We start from the raw sequence: 27,359 nt of genomic DNA, 5'->3' as shown, positions 1-27,359 counted from the left end.
AGTGTTATGTCTCCTTTTGAAGCATATTGTCGGTTGGGACATCCTTCTCTGCCTTTGTTGAAGAAGCAGTGTCCTCAGTTTCAGAATATTTCGACATTGGATTGCGAGTCGTGTCGATTTGCAAAACACCATCGCATCTCGTTAAGTCCAAGGGTTAATAAGCGACCTGAGTCAGCTTTTGATTTAGTCCATTCTGACATTTGGGGACCACGTCCGGTTGTTTCTAAAACCGGGCATAAGTATTTTGCCACTTTTGTAGATGATTTTTCTCGAATGACTTGGATTTACTTTACGAAGAGTCACTCTGAAGTGTTTACTCACTTTTTTGCCTTTTGTGCTGAAGTCAAAACTCAATTCAATGCTTCGGTACGTACTCTAAGGAGTGATAACGCTAAAGAATACATGTCAAAGTTATTTCAGTCCTACATGAGACAACATGGTATATTACATCAGTCTTCATGTGTTGATACAACCTCTCAAAATGGAGTTGCTGAGAGGAAGAATAGGCATCTACTTGAGACAGCTCGAGCACTTTTGTTCCAAATGAAGGTCCCTAAACAGTTCTTGGTTGATGCGGTTTCTACGGCTTTTTTCTGATTAATCGGATGCCATCTACTGTGCTCGGTGGTAATGTGCCTTATAGTGTTCTTTATCCGAACAAGTCATTATTTTCGGTGGAACCTAAGGTGTTTGGAAGCACATGTTATGTTCGAGATGTTCGGCCATCTCTTACCAAGTTGGATCCCAGGCATTGAAGTGTGTTTTCTTGGGCTATTCTCGCCTTCAGAAGGGGTATCGTTGTTATTCTACTAAGCTTGGCAAATATTTAGTGTCAACTGATGTGGTATTTTCAGAGACTACACCATTCTTCTATGCACCTCCCGTTTCTACGAGCCAGGGGGAGGAAGATGAGTGGCTAGTATATCAGGTTACACGTACTTTGAGAGAACAATCAGAAGATGCTCTTCCATCTCCCAGTTCTGTTGTTGAGCATGAATCGACTATTGTGCCTTCAATACATGCTCCAACTGTGTTAGCAAGACCTCCAATTGTTCAAGTTTATTCGCAGAGGCGAGAGACAAATGACACATGTCCCGCACCAGTTCCTTCATCATCTGATCCTCCTTTGCCTGATCCTCCAGATAACCTTGACCTTCCTATTGCTCTTCGTAAAGGTACACGTACTTGCAAATCGACATATTCTGTTGCTAACTTTGTTTCCTATGACCACTTATCCTCTGCGTCTAGATCTATGATTGCTTCTCTAGACTCCATCCGTACCCAAAACAATGAAGGAGGCTTTGAATCATCCTGGATGGTCTGATGCAATGCTTGAGGAAATACATGCTTTAGAGGATAACCACACATGGGATCTGGTAGATTTACCAAAGGGAAAGAAAACAGTGGGATGCAAGTGGGTCTTTACGGTTAAAGTTAATCCAGATGGTTCTGTGGCAAGACTTAAGGCCAGACTTGTGGCTAAAGGGTATGCTCAAACTTATGGGGTGGATTATTCTGACACCTTCTCCCCGGTTGCCAAACTCACTTCTGTCCGCTTATTTATTTCTCTAGTTGCGTCCGAGAATTGGCCTTTATGTCAGTTGGATATCAAGAATGCGTTCCTTCATGGTGATCTTCAAGAGGAAGTGTATATGGAGCAACCACCCGGTTTTGTTGCTCAGGGGGAGTATGGGAAAGTCTGTCATTTGAAGAAGTCCTTGTATGGCTTGAAGCAGAGTCCACGAGCTTGGTTTGGCAAGTCAGTGAGGTAGTTAAGGAGTTTGGGTTGAAAATGAGTATGTGCGATCACTCAGTCTTCTATCGGAAATCAGTACCTGGCACTATTCTCCTTGTTGTATATGTTGATGATATTGTTATCACAGGAAGTGACTATGCGGGGATTTCTTCCCTCTAAGTCTTTTCTGCATACACATACAAAGGACTTGGGCCAGTTGAAATACTTTTTGGGAGTAGAAGTAAATAGAAACAAGAAGGGAATTCTTTTGTCTCAGAGAAAGTACATTCTTGACTTGCTTGCACAAACTGGACAGTTGGCAGCTAAACCTTGCAGTACTCCAATGGTTCCTATTGTGCATCTTATGAAAGATGATGGTGATCCTTTTGACAATCCATAGAGATACAGGAGGTTAGTTGGGAAATTAAACTACCTCACTGTGACTCGTCCAGATATTGCTTTTGCGGTAAGTGTTGTTAGCCAGTTCATGTCTGCACCAACGGTCAAACATTGGGCAGCTTTGGCTAAGTTGCTCCGACACGGCAGTTTAGGTGCCGCACCCGTGTCGACACGACACTAGTATGGGATCCGTACCGGATCTAGTCAAACAATTTTGGGTACTTTGACCACGACGGACGGAAAAATTCGAGACGAGACACAATTTGATTCCCGAAATCAGAACCCAAACTAGGGTAACTATGAAAAAATAGCATACCTTATCTAGGAAATCAATCATTTACTTATCTAGAACTTGAGAATAAAAAAGAAATTCACACTTTACAAGCTATAAGTAAGAATTCCACAAAATTTCTCATGATTTAGAGATATTTTATATTTATATATTTTTTGAATTATTTTTAGCCGGATCCTCGCACCCGTATCCGTACTAGGATCCATATCCTCAAATCTTACAATTTACATCTCGAAGGATCCGACCTCTAGATCCGCACCCGTGTCAGATACCCACACCCATGTCCGAGCAACTTAGAGCTTTGGAACAGATTTTGTGTTACTTGAAAGGAGCTCCTGGACTTGGCATATTATATAGCAATCACAATCATACTCGTATTGAGTGTTTTGCGGATGCTGACTGGGTTGGATCGAAAATTGATAGAAGATCTACTACAGGTTATTGTGTCTTTGTTGGAGGAAACCTGGTATCATGGAGGAGTAAGAAGCAAAGTGTTGTATCTCGATCCAGTGCAGAATCCGAGTATAGAGCTATGTCACAGTCTACATGTGAGATTATGTGGATACATCATCTGTTGACTGAAATTGGGTTAAAGCATCCAATACCAGCAAAACTCTGGTCTGACAATCAAGCTGCCCTCCATATTGCGTCAAATTCGGTGTATCATGAAAGAACTAAGCATATTGAGGTTGACTGTCATTTTATCCGTGAGAAGATTCAGGAGAACTTGATCTCCATTGGCTACGTGAAGACTGGAGAGCAACCAGCTGATTTGTTCACAAAGGCGTTGAATGGAATTCGAGTTGATTACCTTTGTAACAAGCTGGGCATGATCAAAATCTATGCTTCAGCTTGAGGGGGAGTGTTAGATAATGAATGTAGACATGTTCTTATGTAATATACATAGCTAGCATAATTATAGGGATTCCCAGCAGATTTATAGGATTTCCTTTTTGATTCTTTCCACAGTTAGGGCTCTATGTACTTGTATATATACTTGTTACTTCTTGAATACAACACAAGTGAGATTGCTCTATTGACTCTATATTTAACACTTCAGAAATGATACACCAAATTTCACTAAGCTACAACGAATAAATAGCCTACATAGTGATGTGTCTATTCCAATAAATGATAATCAAATATCAAGTAAAACATAAGTTGTTCAGATAGGAGATGTGACTACTATCCTTCCTCTTATCTAAATGATAAAAACATAAAAGCGCTGATGAGATAGAAAGGGAAGTAACACGTCCGAAAGAGAATACAATAATGCTAAAACATAGAATGAGCACGAAAAGATGACTACGAAAGGAACAAAAAGATCTACATTCATTATACTGTTTGCTATCATCCTGATATTACTTTGCTTTGATCAAAACACCACTTCACTTTACCAATCAGCGAGATATAGAAATTTTGGAACATACCTGTAATTTTCTGTAGATGTACCAGAAAGGCATTAACAGAAACAAAAACATGACCTGCATACAAGCAGAACCTATTAGAATCAGAAGTTCTAACAAGAAAAACATGGACTTCAGTACTTAAAAAATTGCTAAAAAGAAACCGCGAAAAGTTCTGAAACAAGGAACTAGCCATACCTGCACGTATGAAAGAACTACAGCAATCCCCAAAAGGCCAACAAAATTAGCTAGCAGAATATTGAGAATAAAGGGAAGAGAATCGTCAATTGTGTAGAGATCTGAAGACAATCTGTATAGTCCAGTCAGTACATATTATGTAATGTTATAAGAAAGAACATTTAGTTTCTTAGTGAATCTGATATACCTGTTTATAATTCTCCCAGTTGGGTTCAGATCAAAGAAGCTAATAGGTGCACTTATAAGCTTCTCTAATAATCGATCATGCACCTTAACAGCGGCACGTAGCCCACCAAATGCAAATGAAAATGCCCTCACTAAAGTTAGCAAGGAATTTGCCAGACAGAAAAGAGAAAGTGTAGCCTGCAACATCAATAAAACAGTCAAGCATACTGATAATTAGTCAATCATATTGGTAAACACGAGCTGTATATCACCAAGAAAGGCATGGTGACTTCTCCATCTCCACCTTTACATTTGAGAGAATGGACGAAGGGGAGGGGGGGGGGGGGGGGGGGGGGAGACTAGATAGGTTAGTGCCAACTTTGGTGATGAAAATTATACTAAAAAGAATACATTCTTTCTTCACAAACCGAGTTACTACTTTTGAGATTGGGACCAATGGAATTTTCTAAGAAAGCCTCATGCCTCGAAACCAGATCTTCTCTTGATAATAGGAGAAGAGTAGGAGAAAACAATATATTGAGCAACAACAGAGCTCTTCAATATTCTTCCATTTTAGGAGAGTCCTACAATGACACTTTTAATTTCAAAAAAAACATAATAAAGCTTTATTATGATTTATTTCATTCCTCAAAATAAAGCTGGGGAAAGAAAATAACTTGGTGAGAGAATCTAGACAATTTAAGTAGTTGATTAGTTACCAGGTAAAAGTTTGTTGAATATGCTTTCTGGTTTCTTCCACTTGCATCAACCCAATACGAGAGCCACATATCATTTCCATTACGAGAAGCTTGCATCAAAACCGCAGAGAGACATGTTAAAGCTGTGATGAACCAACCAGCAAAAGCAGCATAGCTCCTGCGAGTCATATAATGATGAAATCATCAAACTGAAATATTTATCACAGGCAGGATCTTTCCTTAAACAGTCAAATGGAGCTACATGGATAGTGAGGATCTTTATGCCAACAACGATTAGCTTGGGATTGAGGTGTAATGTTGATATCTTTGTTGTAGAATTATTTTCATGCTAAAATAAAATAACAACTCACTTGTATGCAGTGAGTTCGACTTTTCCTTCTTTCCGAGCCTCTGGTTCATCAGTCACTTGATTTTCACCAGGAGTACATATAAAATCACCCTCTGAAACTTTCTGCTGGATCTCAGTAGAAATATTTGATTTTTTATCCTGCCGTTGAACTTCAGAACAAGTGCTAAGTTCATCGATTGTTGAGAATGCTACATCAGAAGAACAAGAAAACTCAGTTGGATTCCCCACCCACTGCACACGTCCTTTATCCATCACAATTACCAAGTCTGCGGCAGATATTGCCTGTAAAGTAAAAGAATAGATTATTATATGGAAGACAGGCACTACTTTAGATATCGTAAATGAATGGTCCTCTGGCTTGCCAACAACTAGTTAACTTATTAACAAAGATGTTAGATGTGCTCGATTTGTTTCTAACCTGAGATTAATGCATCTTTTCTGATTATAAATGCATTTCTAGTTCTTTCTTGAACTAGAGATTACAAAACAGAAATACACCTTTTCTAATTTTTTATGCCTTTCGATTTTCTTTTGCCTAGTCTTCTGATAAAATGGCCAATATACAGTAGTAAATTGCTTCACAACATAATTTGGTGCATGAATCAACATCACTAACCTTGTGACACACATACGGATAGTGAAACTTCATGTCATTAGAAAGAAAAGATAAATAATGTTGCATGTGTAGATTTTCCAGAAATGCACTGGCAACAATTTAAGTAAAATTTTAACTATATATTACATTTAATCTACAGATCCTTGTTAAATGAGCCGAGTTCAATTAATCCCAGCAACTAACAATTACTGTTACTAAACTGGAATTAAGAAACAATTGTTCTATAAATACGATCAGTTTCAAAAAACTATTAAGGTGAAGATAAAACTACACAAAATCCATTGCATGATGAAAGGAAATTTTCTGTGTATCATTTAGCTCACTTAGCAATGTCTACTAGTCTTTTTTTAATAGCAAGGTGGCTCCAACTTGCAAATACAATGAGCTGCGAAAAATCAATGGCTTGTATACCCATATACAAAATATAGCATCACATTATCTCCATAATGATTATAGCAAAATTGCTCTTACTCATTATTTAATAGAAGTTTCTATCAATATTTTCATAGTATCTCCTTTTTCTTCCTTATAATCTTTGACCGAAATTAAAATTTCTACATGTCTTGTATGAGAATAAACAACTATGAATTGAGTTAAAAATAAAGGTATAGAAACCTGGAAAAAACTCTATTATATCCAGCACTAAAAGGAAGTTGTGAATGGAAAACCTGAAAGTTATGCGTGCAAAGGATGCGCGTATGCTGGCTCATCAGAGGGCCGAGAATTGCATTATGTAAAATTGAAAAACCAACATGTGCATCAACTGCACTGAGGATATCATCAAGTAGGTAAATTTCCGCGTCATGATAGATGGCTCTGTCAGATACAGAAAAGTTGTCAGAAGATGAGACAATTCACTTACTCACAGTCACTAGACAAATACCTTGCAATTTGAAGACAGAGAATCGCATCACCTGGCAAGTGCAAGACGAGCTCTCTGTCCACCAGATAAGTTAAATCCTTTTTCTCCAACAGAGGCCATATCACCTCCCATCATTCTGGAAATATCGAAGTCCAAGGAACAAGCTTGTAATACTTCCGAGCATCTGCTCTCATCAAAATCCAATAAGCTTCTGTTAGATAGTGATTCCTCAATAAACCTTCAGACAGTGAATTTTCAAGGGTCCAAGGCGTACAAAACATCATCTCAATGGACAATGAGGTTAATAGCAGAATTGGGACTTTGGAAATGCAAAACTGAGAACTGAAAATTGATGCAATGAAACTATCCAAACAAACTCTTATTGCCTTGTCAAAAGGTAAATGAAATAGACCTCCTTGGGTCATAGTCTCTCCCAAACAAAATGTTATCACGTATGGTTCCTGAGAGAATCCAAGCAACCTGAAAAGATACGCAAAATATGAGATCAGGAGTGCTACATAACACATCAATACTACCAGCTGGTTGTTCACCTGCGGTACATATGCAATTGAACCAGTCCGGTACACAGATCCGTTAATTAACCTCGTCTCCCCCAAAATCAAATTCAACAAGGATGATTTACCAGACCCAACCTGCAGGCAAAAAGATCTGTTATAAGAGAAATAATAGTTTTGCTGGAAAGGAACCTTGCACAGTATAATCACACGTCCAAGAAAATCGGTGTATCACTTCTGCTACACCCATTACTATGGTGAAAAAGAGAGGTATAACTTCTTATTATACTACAGCATTGCACCATTGTAGTTTCTTTCCGTAGAGTTAGAACCACCAAACTGGTTACTAAGGTGAATTAAACTAAAGAAGGTGCCAATGGTAGACTGTAGGTAGTAAGAGTATAAAAAGATCATTGAGATATTGATTCAAATTTTCTTTTCTGAGATTATAATCATATCTCCAACTCCATCTAACAGGATATGGTGAAAACGAAAAACCCAAATAGCACGAGTCATACATATACAGTATCCTCAGTAGCTCAGGTTTCACAAACTATTGCACCATTAAGAAGCAGAGGCTTTGCAATAACAATTCTAAACATATATCCATTTCTAAGACAAAGTATACATGTATCAAATATCTCTTGATCCAAAATGTTAAATAGTCAAATCTGTGTTTTCTACAACAACATATGAAATGTCATCCCATAACCCATAAGCTTGTAAACGGTCAAAAGGACAAAGCTTTAAGATACTCCCAATTTCATGTCAGATGAGGCTGGTCAAAATTTTCTCACATTGATAAGCTCAGAGCTCTAAAATAAATTATTTATAACAGCAATAGAGTTTTACCTCTCCAACTACGGCAACCAGTAAACCCTTCGGAATAAGAAGATTAACAGGATCCAAAACCAAATCAATTTCCTTCTGGTCACGGCACGACCATGTGCAAGATGCATCACGGATGACAACAGCCACATTTTGCAATTCGGTCTGCTTATCAGAGGAAGAGAAAGCCGAACAATTGCCTGGTTGTTCCATGTTTGTCTCCCGCTCAAAACAGGATAGATACTTGCATAACCTCCTGGAAGATATTACAGCCTGCAAAACAAAAGATTGAACAATTATTATAAAATAAAGGAGGATAATTTCTCAAACAAAAGAATTTTCACAACTCACATCAATTAACCCATTGATGACCCAAGGGAATGAATTTAATGGAGAAATCAAGTTATTAAACAGTGCGACACAAGTGAAAACCTGCAATTTAACCAAACAATTAGGCAACATACGATTGTTCAAAAAATTGCGCAAGCAAATTACTTTAGGTTCTCTGATTGTACCGTTGCTGCATCAAGTTGATGGCCCATCAATGTATAGAGTCCAAATGTGAACAACGAGAAAAGTGTTGGTGTTGTTGCCCAGAAGAAAACGCACCATGAATCCAAGTATTTCCTAGTCTGACAGGAAAATTCTAAGTTTAAGATTTAAGTCATATGGCTCATTCTATCAAGCGTAAAGTACTAGAAAGATGACGGATATTGTCTCACTGATAGGTATTTCACTTCTTCCGATCTCGTCTTCATCAGCCAACTTGCAAAAAGTAGCTCCCAACTATACATTTTCAAAGTACGTATATGTGTTAAAATCTCCGCTGTCATTCTAACCCTGCAAAGAGGCATGGACAATGGATCGTAACAAATATAAGGAATGCTAACTACAAAACTCAAAAGACATAACTCATTACTTCTTTGTACTTCATTGAAAAAATCTGCACGTGATTTTCATCCAAGACATTTCTCCCTTCCCACCCTAAGCACTATACACAAAAAAACCGTCTTCTAAATATTTTTCTTCACAAACAGAAGCATCAGCTTAATTCTGAAAAGAATCCAACCAGCAGTTTCTTATTTGTGAAGAAACAAGATCAATAATGTATAAACATCCCTAATAACATGAGGACAGCATCGAACTAAGGATGGAACGTCAGCAGCTTAAAGGAAAGCTTCTCTTAAACTATCTGATTTTGAAATAAGCTAATTCTTGCATACAAGACACTACTTCCAGAAACTCTTGCTGATGAAATGTGTTAATAAAGTTCTTAACTGATGCTGCATTCAGGTTGGATTATAACTTCAGCATGAATTTACGCCGGTGGAACATGTAACATTCAATCTTCAAATTATCCTTGGGCTCTAGTTCAATTCTTCCTATGCTAGCCATATGAATAATGTGATAACACCACAATCCAAGACATCCCGCCTTGTAAAGAGAAAAATTGATCATGTATGTGTTTCAATACTTCCCTACCAGCAACCATCTGGTATCATTAGTTGCTATATGATCTAACATCTGAACAAAGAAAAAGCCTTAAATGTCTGGTTGCATATTTAATCTATCTGCTCTTATCTATATGTAGCTCCTTACCACACACATTAATTTTGATTTCTGTAAGCTAACAGAACACTTGACACTCCAGAAAGAAAAGGCAACATAAAAAGTTCACAACAAGTAAAATAAAATAACTGATAAGAAGAACTGTTGCTTAGTTTCAGCAAAATGACAACACTGATTGACTCTACTTAATTTCAGGAAAAACCCTATAGCAACCTGATCACTAGAAAAACTGCAAAAGAATGTTAAGAGATTGATCACATTCAGGTAGACTCTCTGCCAAGTTTAGAAAAGAAATTTGTGATTATTCAACATGGGCACCAATACACTTAATCTTTCCAATAGCACCGACCAGGTAAAGAAGATGAATGAACATACATTTCAGGAATAACCCCATATGAGGTGATATACCAAAATGAATTCCGGCAAGGTTATAAAGAGTTGCTGCCACATACCTTTCATCCTTTTGCTCCATCATGCTCTTTGTAGCATTTGCAATCACATTTGCAATCCACTTATTAACTGCACAGAATAGCACTTATCAAGCCTTCTCTGGAATTGACTAAATGTATAAAGACCTTGACACATCAAGAACCACTTACCAAAGCCCTTTGAAAATAAAAATGTATCATCTTCCTAAATTAGTGACTATTGATTTTATTCCTGATGGTGATTTGTTATCTAAGTTGGAAAATATAGATTGCTCCTTAAACTAAGCCCTAAACCTACATCAACCTCTCAAGGAAAACCTCATATGCAGACGACCGTGGATATAAACAATATTGTCAGTAGTGGCACAATCACATCCACGACATTTTCTAGTGGCAACTAGTCTGTATTTATCACTTATCACTTCCCCAACAATAAGCAAGTTATCAATCAACTTAGTATCACTGTGACACCCTATTTCCATCAGACCAACTTAAAGCATATAGTTGTCTCTGTCATATGAACACTTAATATTTAGTGCAGACACAGTAGCATTCAATTGTCAATAAATTTTGGACATGTTCAAGATCTGAGTCATCTAATACCTGGTATTAGCAGAATTGTTATAGCTAGTCCAGACAGAAATGCAAACTTGACTTGTTTATACAGCAGATAAAGAGCAATTCCAATCTGCAATGGCAAACTGATGCATTTCATGATTAATAGATCTGGTAACCAAGGAAAAGGGAAAAGGACAACATCCAAGCTGGCGAACTTCATTCTTCTTTTTATAAGAGGTCTAATCAATTCAACGAAGCAACATGCTAGATATTATCTTGAATGAAAGACTTTAAAATACGTCATCACATTTCAAATAGGCACTGCCTCACAAGAAGATGCAGTGAGTTGTATCATAGATTTTGAAAAGGTCCTCTATTTTTCTTGAATAGATGCACTTAACAACAAAAGAGAAAACAAGAAGAAAAAAGGAAAAAAGAAATACAAATGAACATGTTGACCCTGATAAAACACATTATAGTTTGTTTAACATTTTGTGGAGTAGGACCATTCTCTTTTAGCAACAATTTATCATTATTTATCCCAAAAAGAAAACTAAAACTAGGATCAGAAATGTGCATTTAATAGTGGCATCATCAATGAAAATACATGAATTTACAGTCACGAATGTGCAAGTAGAGTAAGAAGGAATGGTAACAGAAAGTCTGAAAGTTAAAGATACATCAACACAAATATGAAATTATCATATCAAATTTTAATTGACAGAAGCAAAAAGCATACTGGATAAATATCACAATATCAAAAATTTAGACGACATCGTTGTGTAAAGCTAGCTACTAATAAGAAGATCTTTTTTTACAGACAGCATAGATACATTACATTCAACTCAAATTTAGCTAGATGCTAACTTTACGTTGAGTTTTCATATATCTGTATGGGTCAAAATCTGACCATCAGATGATTATCATTAAAGGGATTGGTAAGAGGTCGACCCAGCCATGGTCGTGCCCATGAGGCGTAATGGCGACGAGTATCGCGGCCACTGCCGAGATCAAGACATCAGAAGGCTCACACGGCAGAACCTAATACTTGGGCGAATGAGGAAGAGTATAGTCATGAGAGGGCATGCTGGTTAAGAACCATTGGGTAAAAGGAGAAATTGACAATATATATATAAAGAGGACAAAGCAGAAGAAGGTGGGCACAAGAGAGATCTCTAAGAAACAAAGGAAGAAGTCTAGATTTCGGGTTACAAACCTTTGTAATCTCCATTGCTGAATCAATGAAGCTAAATCTCGTAGTTACCAACGAGATTCCTCCCTTATCTTCTTTGCTTGTACAAGTATGGAACCATATGCCAAAGATGTAAGCTTATTATTTACATTTAGCATCTTTCAATCCTTCTAAGAAATGTTGTATAAACTCGATCCCTATGATTTTAGTATCCATTATGTCTAGATCTAAAGTTGATTATGTTTGGCTATGATTTACCTTTTTTTAATCTTTAATTGGTTTACTAAAAGGCTTAATACTTTTTGGTCAAACAATTGGGCGCTGTCTGATGGGGATTTCTTAGCCAAATTCTTTAGTTTCCTTTAGATCTAGAACCAGTCAAGTATTACTTCCAGGCTATTACAACCTCACCATTTCGGTGACAACGCCTACTTGAAAAGAATAGTAGGTAAGTTCTTGAAATAACCGTATCACTCTAGGTCAGATCCCTACACAAAATAAAAATCATGACCGATGTCTATACGAGACCCCTGCCCCCCCGTAACGATAGGTTTAGCGAGTCATGTGCACAATTTAAGTAGAACCACGGTCAGTAGGTGCTTGGCATGAGCGCGATCCCACGCTATGTATTCACCCTGTATACCAACCCGTACTTCTAACCCGGGGGAAGGAATGATAACCTACTGTATGACCCTTTGGAAGATCAGGCATATCCCGCATTATTTTCGTATCATGCATGCTGGATGGTCTATAAACGAAGCATGACATGTTTCCCTTGTTGTGTACGCACATCGGACTGGGACTCGGCCTCGATGTCCCAACGGGTGAGGTAAGCCCAACTCACAAGAAGTCTAGACGCAGTTAAATGGCGAAGCTAAACATGGGTGCCAAGTCAGAAACCACTATTCGGGCACTAGGCGGAGCGAGTAACCCCACAACGCCGCTTCTCCTTTCACCGGCTTGTCAGGACGAGGTAATAGTCAATTTCATTTTGGTTTATCTTCACTCTTTTGTTGATTCAAAACAGGATGTGAGCACTCACATAGGTACACGAACAAGGGACCAACGCCGCCAAAACACCCCCGGAAGTACACGAACAAGGGACCAACGCCGCCAAAACACCCCCGGAAATGGTTCCGTAGCATACCACCTCGCATGTAATGACCGAGCAAAACCCTCTAAACTGCAGCGTATCACAAATAACAGAAATGGCTCGGTACAGATCAACTATAGAAAAAAACGATCTCCAGTAAAAGCAAAGTTAAGCAAACTGGGACTCGCCCATAACACGCAGCATTCTCCGGTAGAAACAGAGTTAAACAAACTGGGACTCGCCCATAAAGCACGCACAGTATTCTCCAAATGAAAGCGAAATTAAGCGAACCAAGACTTGCTTCGACGCACGCGTATACAACACGACGACGAGTAATGTTCCCCAACGGAAACAACACAACGGGAGTATGCAAGTCGGAACTTTCGCCCAAGATGGCGAATCTAAATTCGACCTCGTCCGAATCAAGGTTGTTCCCGCCTGAGTTGGCAAATCAGAAGCCGACCTCGCCTAAACTCGCAAGTTCGAACTCAAAATCAAAAGAGTCAGGGACTCATCACAGGGAAAATCAAAAGATACACAAATGAGGACGAAACAACTATTCTATTCAAATGTACATGCGCGACAGCCGCACCTTGCACAGGGCCGAAACGGTCCCCTAAGAAAAGAAAAAGTAAACAACGAGAGAACAAAAAAAAGGGGGGGGGGGGGGGGAACTAAGTACATAGGATGCAGCAAAAGCTTCACTCCGCATCATCTCCACCGCCGTTCATCTCATCATCATCATCATCAGAAGGGAGCTCACCCCCGATATCAATGCCCTCCCTAGCTTCCGGAGTCGCAGGGTCGTACCCACAAGTACTACGAGCCTCGCGCGCCTTTGCCCGAGCATCTTCAAAGGTGGCCTCCGGGACAGTCCCCGCCTCCCACAAACCCTTGTAAATATCACGCTGGGCCTCGGCGTGGACCCATAACTCATATAGGCGGCGTGGGACCGCAGCAGAGGCAGACTCGATCTAGGCCAACAGCTGTTCCTTCTCGGCCTCGAGTGCCACGACCCGGTCTCCTAGGCTCGGAGCCTCCCGGTCGATTTCACCAATACGCTCCTCGAGCCGCACCTCTCTTAGCGTGGCCGTAGCCCTCTCAGATTCCTGCTCAGATTGAAGGACGCGGATGGTATCCTCCAACGCCGCCGCCCTCGCCAAAGCTGATGACTGAGCCTCCTCGACACTCTCCATTTTGGCCACTTTCTTTTCCAGCTCGGCCAGCTTCCCCATCCATTCTGCACTCAAAGCTTCAACTCTGGTAGCATTCTGCTCGAGTTCGGCTTGCAGAGACAACACATTTGCCAAAAGGTCCTCGCACTCTGCGGCTACCCCCTTGCCCACCTCGAGTTCCTCGTCTTTGGCACGGAGCAGTTCTTCGAGCTCACTGCATCTTTGGATGGACTGCATCAGTTCCTGATCCCTTTTCTCTAACTCTTCCCTGATGGATTGGGTGCCAGTACCTGTGCTGAGCCGCTCGTGCATCTCACCGCATTTGTTGCGATACCGCCGATACTTCTCAAGCATCTTTAGAAAAGTCGCGGCCCGAGTCTCGGCCCTACGAGCACTCTCGATCTCCGGCATGTAAGACTAAAACAAAGAGGAGAAATGAGTCGGTAAAGAACAAGGTCAAAAAGCAAAAATAATAATATCAACAAATAAGGGAACTTACCCTTAGACCCATCGCGGGCGTCACTGACATCCTGAAGAGCTCCGCTTTCTGCGGCAGAGCATAGAAGGTCAAATTGCAGCACGAAATCCACCGTGTCTCGCAGAAGGTTGGTCTGATGGAATTTCTAGTATTCGGGGGGACCTCCCGCTCTTACTACAATTCGGGTAAAGCCCTACTCGAACATCCTAACGTCATCAGGATCAATGTCGGATTCAGACTCGTAGTCATCAACCATGACGCCTTTTCCCCTCTTCGGCCGAAGAAGAAGTACGGTTCGGCCGGGATGTCGAAGGGCCGCCAGGGACAACAACGGCACCCTCGGGACTCCATCTCTCCGCCACATCAGCCTGTTGACCGCTCACAATAGGCGTAGCCTCTGCGGCCAGGTTGGACCCACCGCCAGTTTCGGGCACCGCCAAGGCAAGGTCGCCCCTCAAAAATGTTTCGGCCTGAGGAGCCACTTCCAATACCACCCGCCGTCTCTTCGACGGGGCCTCCACACTACCGGCGCAAGAAGATTCGCCTGTCAAACGGACAGCAGGAATCGGCATCTCTGGCTGAGGAGTAGTCTCCGCGTGCACGGCTCCAGTCGCAGGCGCAGATTGAGCGTTAGCTCTCGGCGCAGGCCGGGCAAGGGGCGCCGGCTGACGGAATGCGAGCGGAGGAGCCCTCGTCCTTCGCACCCTCCCTGTCGACAAAGAAAGACGATTACATAACGACAAGGCCAAACCGTGAGGCAAAGAATAAAGAAAAACTGCAGCGGGTCGACTCACCAATGAGAGGCTTACGTTCTCATGGAAGGACGCCCACTCACGAATCCCAATTGTATGGGGGAGAATCGCGCTCACCCACTCGCGGATATCGCCAACTAGCGAGGGAGGTAGTCTCTCAACTGCAAAAACAAAAACAAGTCCTTAGCAATATCACCTAAAGGAGAACGATTGATGGCCGCCGTAAGAGGAACACAAAATAAACAAAGGAAAACTTACGAGCGAAGTTCCACGTCTCTGGAAACCCTGCCGAATCCGCCACAAGGTGCTCCGTCCGCACATAGAAATAGCTTGCCCAGAAACGGCAATTAGCCTTATCGTCCATCTTCACCACCAAACTCTTTTGCGCATATGGATCATTGTACCCCGAAGAAAATGAGGGGCAAAGATGTGAAGCATATGCCCCAAGGAAATTCCTCATCCGGCAAGCTCCGCATACTTGATAAGCATGAGGAAGAGTTTGTACGCGTACGGAGATAGTTGAGCCGGGCACACTTCGTAGAAGCGGCAGAAGTTTACCACCAGAGAGGGAAGAGGAAGCATGTACCCAATAACAAAAGGGTACGCGTAAAATGCGCAGTACCCCGAGCGGTGCAAATATACAATGTCCTTCCCCGCCGCTGGTACCATTTCGATATGAATTGGGATTCCCCACTTGGCCTTAAGCGTCGTAATCGCCGCTTCATCCATGGTGGAAGGGACAGGTTCCAGTTCGTCTTCGGCAGGGCTGTTAAAGTCAGTCCTTAATTTCCGCGGACGGGGTAGTATCTCATCCACTGTCGGAAACCCCTCGTCTTCCGCCACCTCCATTCCCTCTTCAAGAAGGGGTACGTCATTTTCTAGCACCGGAGCTTCGACGAATCTATCAGTCTGGGAAGAAGTACCAGCCATTTGTTTGTCTTGATCGAAATAAACAAGAGCGATAAAGGAATAGAGAGAGTGGTCTCGTCGAATTCTGACAAAAGCAGAAGTATGAAATACTGAAGAAGGTGGAAGTTTGTAAAATTCTCTCAGGTAAATTGAAAAGCATAACAATCGAATGGCGGGTTCCCCCTATTTATAGGAACACAAATGTCCTGAGCGGGAAACCCGAGAGCCGCCAATCAAAAAAAAAAAAAAAAAAAAAAAATGGAAGGGCACAAGAAATGATACGGTGCCTGGGAAACGTGCGCCATAATTACGCGTAATGGGCATTCATGGTACCCTGAATCGACGTGACGATCCATCTCCGAACTGACCTAATAGTCCGGTAAGGTCCTTGAAGCATCACGTCACCGCCTCGTCATAAGGACCCCGTCCTCGCATAATGTCCAGATTTCTACTCTCTTGAATCAAGAGGATCCGCCCATTGAGCTCGCCAAAAGACGATCCCAATGGGCGGAGGGACTAACTGTATAGGTCAAAATCTGACCATCAGATGATTGTCATTAAAGGGAATGGTAAGAGGTCGACCCAGCCATGGTCGTGCCCATGAGGCGTAATGGCGACGAGTATCGCGGCCACTGCCGAGATCAAGACATCAGAAGGCTCACACGGCAGAACGTAATACTTGGGCGAATGAGGAAGAGTATAGTCATGAGAGGGCATGCTGGTTAAGAACCATTGGGTAAAACGAGAAACTGACAATATATATATATAAAGAGGACAAAGCAGAAGAAGGGGGGCACAAGAGAGATCTCTAAGAAACAAAGGAAGAAGTCTAGATTTCGGGTTACAAACCTTAGTAATATCCATTGCTGAATCAATGAAGCTAAATCTCGTAGTTACCAACGAGATTCCTCCCTTATCTTCTTTGCTTGTACAAGTATGGAACCATATATCAAAGATGTAAGCTTATTATTTACATTTAGAATCTTTCAATCCTTCTAGAAATGTTGTGTAAACTCGATCCCTATGATTTTAGTATCCATTATGTCTAGATCTAAAGTTGATTATGTTTGGCTACGATTTACCCTCTATTTCATCTTTAATTGGTTTAACTAAAAGGCTTAATACTTTTTGGTCAAACAATATCATCGATTTCAAGTTTCCTACTGAAAGGCAATCAGTGAATCTTTATGATTCAATGAACTATGGAGACCATTTTTAAGTGGTTCCAACTTCCTGAGATGTTTTTCTTCTTTCCGGTCATAAGTGAAAATGACAACTTGCTATTAAAAAACTTTATCAAGAATGTTTCGGCATTGATTTAGGAGGCACAAGTAGGTCTCAATATGCACCGAGAAGAATTAGGCATCAGAGAGTTGCTAATAGTTTCTTGAAACTTAAAGGAAAGAACGACATTTTTGGAAACATGACAACCTAGACCTAGATGTTTATTTCTGTCCTGCAAGTGACTGTTTCTTAGGTTAGGGCCTTTTATCCTTGTAGTTCCTAGAATCCCAAAGATGGTGACTGTCAACCAAATATCAAAAAGACACACACACAAATGGTAGGTCATATTAAAAGATTACAATTAGAATATTCAAAGGAAACCATAACAATAATTCAAAGAAACATAATTCGCATTGCCATGTCGAGCTGAGCAGAATTAAGTGTCAAAGTCAAACATATGTCGGAAATTTCTCATAAAAATGGAAATTTCAGTGCATGTCACAAAGTATGCTGCCTTCACAATAAGGATGATGCTAATTTCCATCTACCTAATGATGTTAAATTGGGGAAAATATAATTCATTTAGAAGCAGCCACTACTGCATGAATGAAATCTTAATTCAAATCTCTCGAACACTGATCACAAGAAGATTATTAAGCAAAAGGAAGTTATATTCTTCGTCTTCATTTTTTTTTGGGCGAGGGGGGAGGGGGGGGGGGGGGTCAGTGGGCAACCAATTACATTATTTTCTAATCCTCTCGAGACAGAAAATACTGACCTCCATATATCATGAAAACTATTACACAGGTTCGCAACTCGATCAGCATCCACGGACATAAATGTCTGAATTTCTCCTTCAGAAAATTTTGATCTCTCGGCCAAACTAACAGAAAGACACTTGAAAAGAAAAATGGCAATGTCAGTCACTAATATCATGTAGTATATAAAACTTTCACTTAGAGTTGAAGTTTGAAACTTAGCACGCCCCTTTAGGCTTTAAAAGTGGTAGACACATGGACACGACTTTAGAAGGACAAAGATTGGTATATCACTTTTCCCTATGACCATTATACATGATAAATGAAAAAGATAACCTGGATTTTCTAGGTTTTGCAAAATGGTAATAGGCCCTCCTAGCTTTAGGTTTTGAAAACTGGTAGACAACCTTTACATGGAACAAAAATAACCAATTTATTATTTTTTTCTCTTAGTAGTCACTATAGACAACAACCATTAGTATAGAACTAACACTCAATTCATTGCGAATCATACTCTACTATCTAAAACCAAAGAGCTCAAAACTCCTAATGTACTTGCTCTTTAACGAAACAAAAGATGGGTGTCAATGTTCTCATTTTAGGAAGAACATTTCAAGTTTGATAATACCCAGATGGAGATAATCTGAATAAAAACAACGATATGCAGGGAGAAAACGTTAACAATAACATTAAAAATTGAAGTAGAAAATAAATGGAAACACTTCACACCTTGGAATAAACAAATCAAAGACTTCCAATTTTAGGCTTTTAAAAGACAAAAATCATTCAGTTGAGAACATAGGAAAATAATACTGTAATGTTTATCAGTTAGAAGAGGCATTTCTACAACTTCTTCAAACTTAAAAGAGCTAAGACTAGTCCTGAAAGAACAAGATTTATGCTCGTTTCATTAGAAAGTAATGGCAATAAACACCCTCATTTGACAAGAAAGAAGCACCTAGAATTGCCCCAAACTTAAAGAGGCTAGTTAAATGCCACTTTTAACATCTACATGGTCTAGTTAGAATTATTGATGATACAAATTACAATATGAACATATTCAGATAAGAAGATAAATAGTATGAAATAAAGATACAACATGAATCCAGTATGACACAGTTGTAATGTGGCTATAGAACAGATTGTTCAGGGTAATAAAGGAGCTTATAATGGAACATTGTTAATAAAGATTTCACCTTTTGGTAAATAAGACTCATGATACTGGATCTTAGCTTGAGCTTGAGCTTTGAAAGACGAAAAGTATATTGTGTATCAAGGAACGATCTGCAGCATTGCAGAGAGAACTTCTAAGACTTGGACAATATGTCATAAATCAGAGCCCAATAATAACTTACAGCTTAAGTTGTACAACTAAAAAGGTCAGACAAATGCGAGAAAGACATGAAGTATGCCAGCTAGCATGCGAAGTATCCCAAATATAGATAACCAGGTTGTAAGCTTTTACCACAATGAGAATACATTCCCAAGAGAGAAAACGTGAGACGGGCAGAACTCCAATCCACTTTCCACTTTCCAATACAGAATTATTGCAAAACTCAAGTTTAAAAAGTAAAAATCATAAGAAATTCTAATGAGGGTTGGAGATGCAGAGATGGTGAGTAAATGTCCTACTCTCAAAAAATGTTGATAAGAGCAAATTTTTAAGTAAAAGTCTAGTATCTATCCAAGACTCAAGTTTGGCCAAACCATGGAAGTCATCTCTAAGACACACTAAAAATATATGAACACGTCCCTTTATAAAAACTTGAGAGGTTATATATGTAGAGTATAACAACTTAATAACATGATCTAACTTGAAATCCCATATGCTGATAAACGAGAACCTAGAATTTACACAACTTTCTCTTCTTTTTTGTGTGTATGTGCAAGACAACATTGAGTGTTCTATCAGTAACTAAAGCTCTGATACAAAGTTCACCAATAACACCATGTAGTTTGACAAGAACTTGAAAGAAGCTGAAACAAATCATAAGTGAATTCCAGGAAGTTACTTCAAGACAGAAGAAAGGCCCAAGGATAGTGCAAGAATATAGCCATCATAGTCTCTTGAACCTGTTGATAAAGAGTACAAAAGAGTACGAACACCAGTCACAAAGGGTTATTCAACCATAAGAATGTTATAAAAGATCCAATTAACAGTCATGAAGACATCTGGCACACTTGTCAAATAAGTAGTTAATTGATCTATCCTAAAATGAGTTTGATGATATACAACATTAAAGCTAAACATTGCCAATAACACCGTTAAACTGAAAAGAGCATTTATCCACATATTCATGGAATGTAGACCATAATAAACGATGACAATGAGACCACTTTACATTGAAGATACTAGGGGTGTTCGTTGGTCGGTGCGGTACGGTATTTAGACATTTCGGTTCGGTATTTTCGGTATTCAGTTTCTTAAAATGCTATACCAATACCGTACCTGATTAAATTCGGTATGGTTCGGTTTTTGTCCTTTCGGTTTCGGTTTATTCGGTTCGGTAACTTCGGTTTGAATACTAAGTAGTGCATAGAGTCATAGACGTAATATTCTTAATTAAAGTACTCGAAAGCACAAAACTAAAAACGTTTGTTGATTAAAGTTTTGTCCAAAACCAGCAAATACCAACTCAAAGAGAGTAAACTGTACATAAAAGAATAAATTTGATCATTAGAAATGTCTTGTTAATTGCTTAGAGTTAATTGATGAACTTAGAGAATAAAGGAAAGTAAAATTTAAGATTTATTATATTTATGTTATAACTAATAATATGTGTATTGTGTAATATAATATATATTTCGGTACGGTATTGGTATTTTGGTATTTTATTTTAAAATACCAAATACCATACCTAATACCAATATTTTTTAAAACTTAAACCAAATACCATGCCAAATACCAAAATATCGAATACCAAAAACCAAAATTTTCGGTTTCGGTACGGTAATTCGGTATTTACCAAATTATGCACAACCCTAGAAGATACTACACTCCTTGTAAAGGAAAAAAAGAAAATATCTTCAACTAAAATCTACACTCTAATGATTGATGGAGAGAGAACATCCACAATGAAAATCCAAAAGAGTACACGCAGCAACTGAATGTGAACAATAGTGATGATTCTGAAAATTTTAACACCACACGTACTAATATCATGTTAGAATTAATTTTATGGAGGTACCATGTTAATTGACAAGAGAATCATTCAGAAAGCTTCCGAGTGCACATGTCTAAAACGAAGGTTATAATTAACTCTAGGAGAGCACTAATTGTTATGCCAGCTCAAAAGCAAAGAAAAACAACTGTCTTGCAAATATCAAAGGCTCCAAAAACAAGATAGAAATATCAGTGTAATTAACAAGGTATGGAAGAATCAATTTGGTATATTATTCCATGTAGTGATACATATATATACATGTACATCAGGTGCTAACTAAGGAAAGAAATAAAAGAGATTCCTACAAATCTGCTATCTATATATGGGTTATGTACACTACTAAGAAACAATCTATGTTCATTGTGTAAAGTGTCTAGGTGCATTCTGTAACAATCAGTTTTCCCGAGAAAGTATGAATTAAATTCATTCGATTCAGAATGGATATTGGAAAAATGAAATAATTGTATATGCAAACCTTGTTGAAGAAAGCGAATCAACTTATTGAGTAGCAATGGACCCGCAAAACCGAGACAGTCATTAAGCACCTACAAAAAGGAGAAATGTTACTAACAACTTTTGAATCTATTAGTAACATTTAACAAGATTGGTATAAACAAATTCAGCACTTTATTTATAAATAAAGAATGCATCATCAAATTCATATGTTGGTCTTGAGATCTAAGTAGTCTGTATATTTTAAAGAAAATTTCCATATGATTCCACGTAAAGAAAACACCAAAAAGTTGTCGTATGCAATATGAAAAGTTAGTCACCTAAAATCAGACAGAACTTTCAACAGTTACCAGCTTGCATTATACAAAATCATTGCACCTTTTAAAATTCTTGGCCATAGCGCTTAGCACGAAATATGGTCAAAGAGTAATATCCTGAAATTTTCACTGCCCCTGCAGAAAATATACAGCAACAACAACAAACCCGGTAGTTTCAAACAAGTGGGGTCTGGGGAGGGTAAGATGTACGCAGCCTTACCCCTACCCCTGGAAGGGCAGAGAGGTTGTTTCCGATAGACCCTCGGGTGAAAATATAATTAAGAATAATAGTCTCTACTATATCTCTCTATAAATCAAGTTTCTGGTGTAATAAATGCATAATTTGGAATTTATCTGGTCATAACTAAAAAGGAAAAAGAAAGAGAAAAATAAGCAAGTTGATAACAGAGAACAGAAACAGACACAGGAAGCATTAAGTTGAGATATTACAACATCAAATCAATGTATATGCATCCAATATTATAGTCACAACTCTCATCACTTTTGATTATCAAAGAAGCATCAGCTTGCTGACATGGACACATTGGTTCTTCTCTATTTTTCCAAGACTAACATAAAGCAGTCACAAAATATATTACCTTTAGAAGACCTAGACGGAAATATGGCCATCCATATGCATGACAAATTGCTTTGATTAATGAAGGATGAGAATATTCATTTCTTTCTTGAGCTTTCCAGCAATTTAACAGCAAAGTGTGGCAGGATGAAGGATCCATATCAATGGGTAGCTCAAGCAAATCTTCAAAGTCAAGCTGTCTTTTGACTCCGCATTCCATTACAGGTTTGATAGATTTGAATCCTATCAGATCCCAGCAGTTGCATATAATTCCCTTTGACTAATATCCCAATCAAACCCATTGTCCCAAGATTAGGATAAACAGGGGAAACAAGAACAGAAAGTAAATGTTATAGGCAACCAAAGTTTGCATGCAAAGTAAAAAAGTAGACAGGTTCAACACATAGAGAAAGTACTGTAGTTATAACTTTTTTTATAAAAAAGGAAGAACTAGTGCTTTCTGACATCTCCAAAGTGGTGAAACAGGTCTCAGTTGTTCTCATATTACAACAATCCCATGATGGAATTCAATAAATAACATGAAATATCTCATATGCTGAATAGAGAAGATTTACATACCACTCCTCCGGAGCTACCTTGACCAGTGTCCATTTTACTTGGCAGAAGCAATTCCTCCGTGGAACTGTTTATTTTGCAATTAATCATCATGCGATTAATGAATTATAGATGAACTTTTAGTTAGCAATCAGTGTTCAATCAACATAATTGAAATTTCAAACTATTAAAAGTTATTGCCAGCTCATATTGTCACATAGAGCCTAATATAATAAAAAAATAACTAGATATAATTATGAATCCTGGTAGATAAAAAGGCAAAAACTTCTATGCATCTGCATGGAAAATCCAACACAACGTAGGTAAATAGAACGAAAAAACGTTATTGCAGGATATACTGGTCCATGATCCCATGGGCCGGGAGGTCATGGGTTCGAGCCGTGGAAACAGCCTCTTGCAGAAATGTAGGGTAAGGCTGCGTACAATAGACCTTTGTGGTCCGGCCCTTCCCCGGACCCCGCGCGTAGCGGGAGCTTACTGCACCGGGCTGACCTTTTTATATATTAAAATTTAGAAAGTTCAGAGAGCCAAAGCAACAGTCATTCAAGTGATTATATGATTATCAACATTCTAATGTTTAACATATTAATTGCTGGTTGAATAACCAGAATCTTGACACAAACTAAATGAACTTAAGCAAGGTGATAGAGGATAAATACTGTGTTTTATGATTCCTTTATGCATTATAACTAACAGGAAGCCATTCCAAAATAAACAGCCCTATCCCTACCGGGATGATTTTCTTTTTTGTTTGACTGTTCATCTGTCAAGTAACCTCTAATCTTTCTATAGATGTTCAATGCGATTAACTCAACTGCACTAGGAGCACCCAAGACAGCTGGATCTTTGTATCAATACAATTACATAATGCCAAAAACAAAAAGAGGAAGTTACCTTCTACTCTGAGGCCATGCTGTAGTTCTGATAATATTAATCAAAACTGCAAAAATCACATCCAATAAAGCACTGCAGCTTTCTTTAAGACATAGTAGAACCTGAAACGGCAAAATTATAGTAGACTCTTTCAACATTCGGTGGTCAGCAGAATCTAGGTGATAAATGTGTGCATCGGAACAAGCATCAAGATGATCATGGACAATTGTTCAAGAGCAATAAAGCCTACTCAACAGATACTTTCTCTCACATAAGATGATGGTTCATAGACCTTAGGGTGTATATCCATGAAAACCAAAAAGCTTCAAAAGGTAACACTTTCCGCTTTCCGTTTCACCTTTACTGCAGAAAATCTAATAATCTGCTTTGGCATTAGAGTCAACATTTTGAGCAGACTGCAATGCAAATGCCCAAACAAATACAAATACATGAACTGAAACAAAGTAATAAACAGTATCTCAATGCATTCCTCAAGAATAAAAGAATATCACCTAATTCTGAGGTGCAACAAGATCCAGAACAACAACAGTATCTCAACAAATACATGAACTGAAATAAAGTAATAAACAGTATCTCAATGCATTCCTCAAGAATAAAAGAATATCACCTAATTCTGAGGTGCAACAAGATCCAGATTGTTTACTTGTAGGAGCAATTTTAAAAATGAATTGAGATGCATTTAACAACATAAACAAGTATTCCTCGGAGAAAGTAAATTTCGTAGATCCAACATATTCACCATCTTAAATTCCAGTAAATTAGAAGGCATACCTGAAGAGAAGAAAAATCTCTTTGTAAATGGGGTACCAAAAGAAGAAATTTCAACATCCACCAAACGCATATGATGGGGTTGCAGCAAATGACATAGCAGTACCCACACTTAAGGACTAGCAGAATGGTGGCCTGAAAAGGTATAATGCCTGATGAGAAATGGAAGCCGCTGCTAAAAAATGCATAATTTGGTAGAGAAGTGCAAAGCTCACCCAAACTGAGAATTGCGAGAATCTGAAGAGCCATTCATGATATGGTTCAGGAAAACTGTCAAGTCTTTTCTTGATTAGCACAATCATGTCAAAGAGTGCCATGCTTGCACCCAATGCAGGTAGAAAATGCAAGGGAACCTTTACTAGATGGGGTACCTATTTAATCCATGTAATCATTAGTCCATGAAGCACCTCATGAAGGAAAACACTAATCCAACTATGTAAGTGAAGCGTCCATGGAAATAATTTGCATGATTACGAGTCAGAAAGAGGAGTTAGTTAGGTAGAGGAATGAGAAACAAGAATTCATATCTAGAATGCAAAAGTGTAACCATATTAAATAAGGACATGCTACTCTGTCTTCTTTAAATATATCAAACTCCACAAACACCAAGAAAGAGCATGCGAAGTACAATTGTCTAAAACAAAAAGGTAACATGAACTGAACCCTCAATCTTATAATCACAGAAGATAAATACCATGAAGAGATTAAAGACATGAACACTTCCCGAGCCATGTCTTCATCTCTATATATCCTTCTTATGTGCCAAAATCCTATGTGATTCCACCCATTAGAAATTTGTTAAGAACTACAGTTGTCAAGCCACATGACAACAGTGAATGGACAAAAAGCATTGTTAAACTTTTTCTTGCACAAAGCACCAATTCCTGATAAATTTCCTTCTTTCCTGTTAATTATCATCAGGGGAAGCAACAATAAACACTATCTAACAGGTAAAAGCAACTACGTGTGGTTGATAACATGCATTTTCAATTAAGTGCATGCTTCCCAAAATGCAGATCATGCCAAATGAAATCTACTTTCCTAAATGGAATGGCTGCACTTATTATATAATCAATGGTAGGACTCCTACACAAGGATAATCCATTCCTCACTTTTAAGCATTTATCCATGGTTTAAATTCTAAATCAGAAACTATACAGAGGCAATGCTTTTCTTCTTTTTGAAAAAAAGGAAATGTGTAGTAAAAATTTAATAGCCAATTTAAGCAGATTGGTAAAAGGAAACAACTCCTTGCAATGAAGACGCAACGTACCCTTTTTCCATCTTTGACACTCCTTTTACCTGCTCCAATAGCAGTAACAAGGACAATAGTCACGATATTAGCTCCAAAACCTAAAACTGTGAATATGGTTAAGGTAATAAACAATAACTGCAATTTGTATAACTTTCTTAGCATAAAAGAACAAAAATAAATTTAAGGATATAAGTTGCTGAAACACTGTGAAACTCCGTTGCTATCCCATACCTGACCACCCAGAAATAAAATCAGAGTTTGTCCATTAGAATCACAACAACAACACAAACATAAGGTTTACTGGTAGCAAGATATAAAGCATGGTGTACCCCATCATCAATCAAGAAAGCTCCATACTACGATTTTTCGCACTCATCAAACACAAAAGGACAAACTTAATAAAAAAAGAGGGAAAAAAACAAGAAAGTGATAAAGAAAAACATGAGTGGGGAAGGGGTTTCGCAGCTGAATGGATGATCAGATTCCTAAGGGAATTTTGATAATGCAGTCAAGTTTTACCAAAAGTACTGAACTCTAAGAATGGAAAAATGAAATCTAAACTCTAAGGATGAGCAGCTAACAATCAAGCAATCTAAATTGGAATATCAATGATTTCTTCATTCGTCACGTTTACTGTTGTCCCCGCACTTCTTTCTTTCAAAAATTGTATACTTCCTAAAGAGTCAAGCATGCACCTGTCTCTGTCTTTAAGGCTATAGTAATCAGAGTCCAAAAACATTGAGTAGGTATCTCACGAGTTGGAAGCAAAATGGGTGAATATCTATCTACTCTACTTAGAATCTTGAATTCTTGAAAACAAAATCTGTCATAAAATTTCAAGAAAAGAGCAGTTTTCTAATGCATAGACTGGACTGTAAGTAAAAGATAGAAGAAAGAAAGATGCTTGGCAAGGAAAAATGATCAAAAAAAGTAAATTATAGTGAAATCAGAAGAAACTAGTGTATGGACGAGGAAAAAGAAAAAAAGGAAACATACATATGGAGAGTCAGGGCAGACGCGCTTCATCAACTCCATATAGATTTCAAATTGAGGAGAAAGGAGAGGAATTGGAAAGCAAATGGAGTAGTGCATGGATGGCAACATATAAGGAAGTTGGCGAACTTTACTGGGTATT

General features: G+C 38.7%; 1 protein-coding gene across 2 annotated transcripts in view; it reads right to left on the bottom strand.

Moving 5' to 3' along the window:
• The window catches only part of LOC109236928 (ABC transporter C family member 13), a 34,074-nt gene extending 6,715 nt beyond the window's left edge, over positions 1 to 27,359 (bottom strand). The window contains exons 1-27 of one of the 2 annotated variants that reach the window (XM_019403168.1): positions 27,221 to 27,359; positions 26,415 to 26,455; positions 26,243 to 26,330; positions 25,185 to 25,340; positions 24,973 to 25,104; positions 24,202 to 24,302; positions 23,311 to 23,374; positions 22,754 to 23,011; positions 21,860 to 21,929; positions 20,233 to 20,293; positions 19,417 to 19,504; positions 18,241 to 18,359; positions 10,685 to 10,782; positions 10,106 to 10,172; positions 8,807 to 8,924; positions 8,600 to 8,716; positions 8,436 to 8,516; positions 8,109 to 8,357; positions 7,293 to 7,394; positions 7,154 to 7,221; positions 6,794 to 6,925; positions 6,548 to 6,695; positions 5,265 to 5,545; positions 4,915 to 5,071; positions 4,218 to 4,393; positions 4,031 to 4,142; positions 3,857 to 3,910 (exon numbers count right to left, since the gene is read on the bottom strand). In XM_019403168.1, the coding sequence (XP_019258713.1) occupies positions 3,857 to 3,910; positions 4,031 to 4,142; positions 4,218 to 4,393; positions 4,915 to 5,071; positions 5,265 to 5,545; positions 6,548 to 6,695; positions 6,794 to 6,925; positions 7,154 to 7,221; positions 7,293 to 7,394; positions 8,109 to 8,357; positions 8,436 to 8,516; positions 8,600 to 8,716; positions 8,807 to 8,924; positions 10,106 to 10,172; positions 10,685 to 10,782; positions 18,241 to 18,359; positions 19,417 to 19,504; positions 20,233 to 20,293; positions 21,860 to 21,929; positions 22,754 to 23,011; positions 23,311 to 23,374; positions 24,202 to 24,302; positions 24,973 to 25,104; positions 25,185 to 25,340; positions 26,243 to 26,330; positions 26,415 to 26,455; positions 27,221 to 27,328 (3,246 nt within the window). In that variant the 5' untranslated portion in view covers positions 27,329 to 27,359. The remainder of the gene's footprint in view (positions 1 to 3,856; positions 3,911 to 4,030; positions 4,143 to 4,217; positions 4,394 to 4,914; positions 5,072 to 5,264; positions 5,546 to 6,547; positions 6,696 to 6,793; positions 6,926 to 7,153; positions 7,222 to 7,292; positions 7,395 to 8,108; positions 8,358 to 8,435; positions 8,517 to 8,599; positions 8,717 to 8,806; positions 8,925 to 10,105; positions 10,173 to 10,684; positions 10,783 to 18,240; positions 18,360 to 19,416; positions 19,505 to 20,232; positions 20,294 to 21,859; positions 21,930 to 22,753; positions 23,012 to 23,310; positions 23,375 to 24,201; positions 24,303 to 24,972; positions 25,105 to 25,184; positions 25,341 to 26,242; positions 26,331 to 26,414; positions 26,456 to 27,220) is intronic. The other variant, XM_019403167.1, reaches the window with a different exon arrangement.

This window comes from Nicotiana attenuata, unplaced genomic scaffold (assembly GCF_001879085.1).
Source record: "Nicotiana attenuata strain UT unplaced genomic scaffold, NIATTr2, whole genome shotgun sequence".
In the NCBI taxonomy this organism is placed as follows: Eukaryota; Viridiplantae; Streptophyta; class Magnoliopsida; order Solanales; family Solanaceae; genus Nicotiana; species Nicotiana attenuata.
This window is presented reverse-complemented; position numbering and strand designations above follow the sequence as displayed.